This window comes from Gregarina niphandrodes, assembly GCF_000223845.1.
Source record: "Gregarina niphandrodes unplaced genomic scaffold scaffold00027, whole genome shotgun sequence".
NCBI classification, from domain to species: domain Eukaryota; phylum Apicomplexa; class Conoidasida; order Eugregarinorida; family Gregarinidae; genus Gregarina; species Gregarina niphandrodes.
Window position 1 is genome coordinate 60,061 of NW_011645796.1, and position 7,587 is coordinate 67,647.

The 7,587-nt window shown below is 51.6% G+C and overlaps 3 protein-coding genes across 3 annotated transcripts; 2 read left to right on the plus strand and 1 right to left on the minus strand.

Moving 5' to 3' along the window:
* Window positions 1–1,826: 1,826 nt before the first annotated feature.
* On the plus strand, window positions 1,827–2,918 carry GNI_115370 (hypothetical protein; the record flags this gene model as incomplete). Its single annotated transcript, XM_011133376.1, has 2 exons — window positions 1,827–2,034; window positions 2,188–2,918. 2 exons carry the CDS (start codon window positions 1,827–1,829, stop codon window positions 2,916–2,918), a joined length of 939 nt encoding a protein of 312 aa, XP_011131678.1.
* A 752-nt stretch (window positions 2,919–3,670) lies between these two features.
* Window positions 3,671–5,735, minus strand: GNI_115380 (hypothetical protein; the record flags this gene model as incomplete). The annotated part of the gene is made up of 4 exons (XM_011133377.1): window positions 3,671–4,663; window positions 5,032–5,115; window positions 5,309–5,536; window positions 5,673–5,735. The coding sequence occupies 4 exons, from the start codon at window positions 5,733–5,735 to the stop codon at window positions 3,671–3,673; spliced, it is 1,368 nt and encodes a 455-aa protein (XP_011131679.1).
* A 534-nt stretch (window positions 5,736–6,269) lies between these two features.
* GNI_115390 (Rab-GTPase-TBC domain protein) lies at window positions 6,270–7,494 on the plus strand (the record flags this gene model as incomplete). The annotated part of the gene is made up of 3 exons (XM_011133378.1): window positions 6,270–6,924; window positions 7,022–7,293; window positions 7,390–7,494. The coding sequence occupies 3 exons, from the start codon at window positions 6,270–6,272 to the stop codon at window positions 7,492–7,494; spliced, it is 1,032 nt and encodes a 343-aa protein (XP_011131680.1).
* Window positions 7,495–7,587: the final 93 nt, after the last annotated feature.

A 7,587-nucleotide genomic window follows, 5' to 3' on the forward strand; every position in this document is an offset into this window, starting at 1 on the left:
TGGGTGGTGACAAGTGTCGGGGAAATATCGCGACGATTATTGCGGGAATTATGGTGAATTATCGTTACTGAGCCCGGGTCGTTGCGGGGGCAAATATTTTTTAGCGGAAATGGTGAAGGCAGAAACCATCACGGGCGCGGCCATTGGGCTGGGTTCGGTGGCGGCGAATGTGGCCAGTGTGGCGACGGGTATGCCGACAGGGTCTATGGGTGCCCAATATTGGCAGAGCACCCGTGCGATGACTTCGACGGTTGGTGTCTTCGGGATCCTTTCCTTGCTTCTGTTGGGTGGTATTGGAGTTGCTATCGTGAACAAAAATCATGAGGATCGAAGACTCCAAAATCGCCGTAGCGTCATGGCCAAAAGGAAGCGGAGACTGCGCCAACGAGAACTGGAACGTCAACTCGGAGGCCACCCACAGGCCTATTGCCACTCCCCAGTCTATCCTCAGGCTTATTCTCGCCCTCAGGCTTATAACCAGCAAGCTTATGCACAGGCTTATCAGCGGGCCAACGTGCAACCGTATAGGTATGCGCCTGCGCCCGCGAATGTGGCACCGGTCAACGTCGTTTACTACTACCCCCAACAGTAGTAAGTACAGTAGTAAGAAGAAGCCGCTGAAAGAAAAGTAATCCAGCTGGCTAGGAGGAGGTTGTGCAGCTGGCTAGGAGGAGGTGATACAGCTAGCTCGGAAACAATTCAGGTGACCAAGAAGTAGTCCTGTTCCAAGAAGTCCTGTAGCCAATGTTATATATGAAACCGCGCGACATCTGACACCAATTTGTTCTCCCTTCGTGTCGTCATTTATTTTTCGTCTCAACTAATCCAATTCGTATAGACTGTCTCGTAACTGGGTCTCATTGCGTGGTCCTCTTTAGCAGGGTCCTCTTTAGCAGGTTGCAACAGATTGCGGACCTTGGGGATCCGGTAGATATACGAACGATTACAGTTACCAGAATTTCCAAGGCAATGTCCTTCGATGCCTTAGTTACTAGCGGTGGCTGATGCGACCACCGTCCGACGACTACTTCAAAAGAAAACTGAGGATAGAATCAAGCAAATCACGACGCTGATCGGGGATAGACCGAACCCATTTGCGCTGGCCACAGTGCTTGGGTATCAGCCGCCGTTAATTACCAGGATGTGCAAAAGAATGGCAGGTAGACCAACCTGATCGATCGAACCGACATGTCTGGAGAACCGACTCGGACATGTCTGGAGAACCGACTCGGACATGTCTGGAGTGCACAAAGATCTTGGGAAAGTTCTACAGTGGCTGAAGGATCATCGCAGCTTTTTCTTTCACCCGCACTTCTGCAAGATGACGAACGCTTCGCTGTCTGACATTCCTCTGCGAACCCGACTGTTTGGGTTAATCCTACCCCACCTACAGACCATGACTTGCTAATTGAGACCCCTGCTATAAGAAAGATTAGAGCGATACTCGCTGGTGAGACAAACGAATCCAACTGATTAATCCGAACGAATCCGAATTAATAGAGAAGCCTCCGAATAAAAAACTTTATCGAGGGTGGGGGGAGATTGGGGGTGGGGGGAGATTGGGGGTGGGGGGAGATTGGTGGTCAGCCAACCGTAACAGGATTGAGATACAGCTGAACTGTGGTCATTGCCAGACATCCCAGGTGGAAACGACCACAGATCACAACCATGATGGGATAGTTGCGGCGTTGGTCTGTGCAGGGTGTAGTTTCTCCACGGAAAAGACAGAAAGTAGAAGTTTTTTCGTAAGACAGAACGCAAGTCCTGTTTTTCCTGAAGCGAGTTCTTGGAGCGGTGTGGGCGATTTTACCTTGTGGATTACTACTATGTCTTCGGAGCCTAACCCTATTGAAGAAGGGGCATTGCTCGTCGATGTCTATTTGGACAGGTATTTGGGTTGGAACTTGGATGGGAAAGGGGAGACGAATTCGGAGAGGCGCAGACCGGAACTCCGTGTGGAGCCAGATGCGGGACTGTCGTTGCAAGACGCATGTTTGGGAGTCACACTCCTTGCTATCACCTATTGTCATACGGGTAACACCCCAATATCATCACGGAGGGTAGGCAGTGATGAAATGTATATACCACCGCTTGCGAGGCTCTTGGCGGGGAACCTTACTGACGACAGAATACAGCAAATCACGACGCGAATCCCGGGTAGTCCGAACCCTTTTGGTGTTTTGGCAGTGATCACGCACAAGCCGGCAGCAGTCAACACAATCTGCAAGGGAATGGCGGGACACAAGTGGACCGGCATTATCGATAGAACCGACGGAGTACTTCTGTCCTATGTACACAAAGATCTTGGGAGAGTTCTACATTGGCTGAAAAGTAACCGAAGCTTTTTCTTCCACCCGCACTTCTGCAAGATGACGGAATCCCCCGTATCTAACATTCCCTTACGGACCCGACTGTTTGGACTCGCGCTCATGACCATGGAAGGTGTCTTCGCAATCAACGAAAATGGGCTCCTCGACTTTCAGGAGAACGGGCAGCAAAGGGCAGAAGCACTGCTCAGTCACAGAGCAGCGTGGGCGGCTAGCGAATTGCGCACATTGATTGATAGTTGTGGCTGGCGGAGAGAGATAGTCGCAGTTGGTAAGTTCCTCTGTCAAGAGAAAACGCTAGAAACCATCCTAGCCCTAGAACCAGAGTTTCTCTGTACAGGACTGGATTTGCGCGAAAAAGAGGCAGTGTGCGTATCAGAATACGCCAGCCAGTTACCGCGTGCGGTGAAGGAATTTGGAAAGAAGTCAAGAGAAGCACTAGTGGCCACTGCCCCGTATCCGAAGGATAACCGGGTTTATGCGGCTGTTGGTAACCTAATAATTGATCCACTCGATATGATGTGTTCGCTATCCCCAAGTAAGAAGGATGCAGAAGAAGCACTGAAGGAAGCAGCGAACCTGCAGATGTAGCAAGCAAGAAACAAGCCGCCAACTTGATCAGGGAAACCAAAAGGAATACTGTACTGCCGCATCTATGGGGGATCGCATCTACGGGGTAATATTACGATTTTTTTTTGAGTCCCCTGACGGCAGATAATATTTTCAGAAATACTCCATGTTGGCTGTGAGGCCTGCAAGGGGGGCCACCTGGGTCGGGTTACTCAGCGTCCTGATGGCCGTGGACCCTCTCACCTGCGGCCCGTCTATTCCGACGTCCGACTTGTTTCCGGTTTCGAAAGCAACCCCCGCCCAGTCCGCGACTAATGAATCTGCGAGTGGTTCCTCTGCGGCTCAGACAGCGGCACTGCCGGAACCTTCGGATGACGATTACCTGGAGTCCTTGATCACGGGCCCCCCACTGGTGCCGTGTCTGGGGGAAGTTGTATATGCGTTGCTTGTACTGTCTTGGTGCGTCTCGAGCTACATGGCATTCGTCAAGGTCAATGAACATATTGAAAAGGTGAAGGCTCAGGACGAAAAAATACTCGCAGCAGCGGGAACTGCAGCACAGCCGGGAGGTGCATTCGATACGCAGCAGTGGATCACTCCGACGGCGCAGGGCAACTTGTCAGCTGAAGGTAATCTTCTGGCGGAAGGCAACTTGCCGGCAGATACGACCACGCTCTTGTCATACAGTAACTGGGTGGGTCAGGACTCGACCGCTGGTCGGGAAGGCCCTGGTCGGGAAGGCCCTGATCTGTTGAGCGATTTCAGTGTTGCTGTTACTCCGCCGCGGGTGACGCAGCGGCGCCAGCCGTCGAGTCAACCACCGAACCAGCCGCTTCGGGACCACTGACTACCCCTGAGCCACCGGCAGCTGTTGCTTCGGAGCCAAGTCCGGCGTCCCTCACGTTGACGTCGACCCTCGTGGTAGAGGAGTGGATGGGGTCTTGTTGCTTGGACGGGGGTTGCGCGCTAGGCGGAGATTGCGCATTGTCCGGAGACTGCGCATTGTCCGAAGACTGGGCGCCTATAGAGAGGGGGTGAGCGTCCGAGTCACAGGATTCCGCTGCCGGAGACCACACCTGCGCCGGAGACTGAGGCAGCGCAGCAGGTTCGGGCGGTTGAGCAGACGCGTCGTGTTGGGGGTGGTGTTTGCGGATGGCAGCCCGGGCCGCCTGTTTGATCTCGGCAAGGCGGTTTCCGGTCCAGGCGGCGTCTATATCGTTTTTAACTGACTGAATGGTGTCCGACAGTTGGTCCACGTCGTCCAAGGCTTTTTCGAGCTTGCGCAGCCGCAGTGTGAGCCGTAGATGCGTGTTGAGATTCTTGGCCAGTGCCGCTTGGTCGTGTGCGTCGTTGACTCGCAAGAGCGCGGTGGCCTTGCGTCCTGCGCGGTCGCCGCGCGCGTCCCAGGCCTGGGCTTCCTTCACGCTCTCCGTCAAAAGCGCCTTTGCCTCCTCAATCCGACGGGCGCACTCTCTCTGCGCCTTCACGTCTAGCCGCTGCACCATCGACAACGTCTGCGGACCGCTGAAGCTGCGCCGCCGCACCTCTCCCCTTGAAACCGAGCTAGGTGACCAGTCAATCCCCAGAGCGCCCAAGGTTGCACTCAAATCCGCCACGCTGTTCTCCGCTCTTGCTACCTGCGCATTCAGGTTACCCACGGCGCTCTCCAAGGACTGCAGAGCGCCACTAAAACCAGCGTCGGGAAGCTCTTGAATCGCCGTGAGCGCCGTCCGGCCCTGGTCCTCAGGCGTAATGTGCAACGGGTTCTAATCAGTAAATACTGGCTTAATTTTCAGAGATTTACCTGACTGGCCCCCAGGCACAGTGCGGCGAATGCGGCAAGTGCCGAAATATGTAATTTCATGGCGCAGCACACGCGTGTGCTGCGCCTAATATTCCAGAGAATTTTCTTGCGAACCGCGCTCTACACCAAACTGCGCCGCCCGGTAGATGTCTTCCGGCCGCTGCTGCGTTCTGGAAGCTTGCGTGGGACTCCAAGACGAAACCACGTGTAGGCAGGACTCCTTGACCGGATAAACTGCGCGCGAAACGGTAACTCCCGTACTGACAATTGCGGATCTCGCCGCCCGTCCTACAATCTGAGCGGGTATCCCCATGGCTTCGGGTCACTTACCCCGAGTCCGTCAAGAGTCCGAACCAAAGCATCCATGAATACTCGGCCGGCCGTAACATTTTCGCTGCCAGGTTGCATGGTCGCCTCGTGTAAATTGGTACAGGTGCACTGGTGCCTGAGTAAATCAAAAAAATCCTTGACGCAACTTGCTTCTAACAGCTGTGATACCCGACTACTCACGGACGCTCGTTCATTGACAGCTATCAACAGACAGCTGCTTCTAGAGAAGATGAGGGGGAACCAGAGGCTCTGATTGTGGCCTCAGTATCCTTTGAACTTTCGTCTCCGTCATTTTTTCCTCAACCTCTGCTTCTAGTAGTTTGAGAAGCTTCATATCCTTTGCCGTTTCTTCGTTGATAGAGAGCATTAAAATCATTTTGCGTCCCGCCAGCCTGGCCAGAATCTTGCGACCGAGGACCAGAGCCCACATCCGAAATTCATCTTGGCGAGGCCCCAGCAGGATCTGAATGCCTGGGTCGTCGTGTATAGACGGTTCCACACTAATCTGCGTTAATAAAGAACGTGGGAAGACGCACACGTGTTTCCACAGAAGTTTGCACACATACACGTATATCCATACACGTGTTTCCGCACACGAGAATTTGTACACAGGTGCTTGAAGACACATCCGGGTAGCTTACCATGCATCCAGCTCCGTCCAAGTTACCACATTTCGTAATGCATACATCAGAGTACACTTCCATCCCGAAGTGGAAGCCATGGCTGATGTCCCCGCCGAATGCGTACATCGAAAAAGTTGACGAAAAAGCTGAGTTCTGCGTGAGCCCCGCCCTACGTCAAATTAATCCTCCGGCTGCCGGGGTCCAGGGACGTGTTTTTGTATAAAATGAGGGCAGCATGTGACTGTTCAAGACCGGTAGTAAGATATGAAACGTGTATACCGTCAGCCCGAAGGAATCAGATGGCGCGATACAATGGCAGTAAGACCTAAACCCTTAACCTTAAGCCTAAGACCTAAACCCTTAACCTTAAGCCTAAGACCTTAAGCCTAAGACCTTAAGCCTAAGACCTTAAGCCTAAGGCATTAAGCCTAAGACCGTGACCATGTCGCAGGGGTCTCCGGGAATCCAGTCCAGTCCTAGTTTGTAGATAATGGAGGCGTGTTGGTTGTTTGTCCTCGGTTCTGTTCATACCTGACTTTATCTGAGTGGCGTAAATGTTTATTCGTGTGCAAGGAATGGTATATGAATTTGCGAGCATTGGAATCGATCCGTTCCATGGTGAAGTGGGGTGATATTCTGAATGAGGAGTTTCGAGATATAATATGGTGTTCTGCATTGGGTGATCCTGGTATTTATCCTACACCGGCATCATTTGAGCGTTGTAAATTGCATGCAGGTTCTTATACACGAAATCCGGAGGAGATTCGTAAGGATACAGGTCGTACTTTTACCCAATTTCCACAGTTCGATGTACTTATGCAAATGAAGTTAGAAGACACTTTAGCAACGTCATTATTCAAAGCACCTAAACCTACAGATTACTGTCAGGGTATGAATTATATAGCAGCATTATTTCTATACGTAGCTTATGGACATACTAAAAAAGCATCAGAAATGATGTATCAATGGCTATTCAAAAGGGATAACATACTTCGTTTTGAATCAGGTTTTAAATTGGTTCGACATGAATGCCAACGATTACTCAAATTCGTTGACCAATATACACCTACACTCAATCTACAACTCAGACGATTCAATCTCGGACTAGAACTCTTCTCATTCTCCTGGCACTTATTGCTCTATGTGTATGAAGTTCAACAGGATCCATCTCTCATCAACGTGCTACTAGCTATTTGGGACCAAATACTTATACAAGACGATCATGAATACCTCATCAAGACGAGCGCATTTATTCTCACTTGCGCCGAAAGTAAAACTCTTCACACCAATACTCAGCGGAACACTAGTAAACGGAATTTTTCGTTCCGTAATACTCAGCGGATGGGTGGCCAATGGTTCGTTTTTAGATTTATTGATAAGTGATAGTGCTGCCGAGGTGCATGAAGAAGACTTAATGAGTTTGTTGAAGAATATGCCAAATCATGTGTTCCAAAAGTATTCGGCAAAGCCTGAGATATTCATCTGGGAAGTTAGCCAAGTTACACTGCCACCTGACGACTCATTGGAGACCCGCGTCGCCACCTCGGGAGGGTTCATTCCGTTTTGCAATCCGCGCAGCACACGAAACAACGTTCCTGAGGACTTGTATCAGGCCAAATCGCCACATTCACGAAGAACAGTAAGACTGGCCTACGCCCGACCCCATGCGCGACACACCGACACTGCACACGGACCGTCTAGCTCGTGAGCGTCCACCACGGAGTCATGCTTCAAGGAGTCATGCTTCAAGGAGTCATGTTTCGGGGAGTCATGCTTCAAGGAGTCATTAAGAACCAATTGGGAACCAACTAGAAACCCCGCTCCTGGGTGCGGCCAGTAGTCAACTCACCTGGGCTTTGTTTGGTCTGGGGGTGTCGGAGGGGAAGCCCAAAATCCCGAAAACGCGGGGGGGAAGCCCAAAATCCCGAAAACG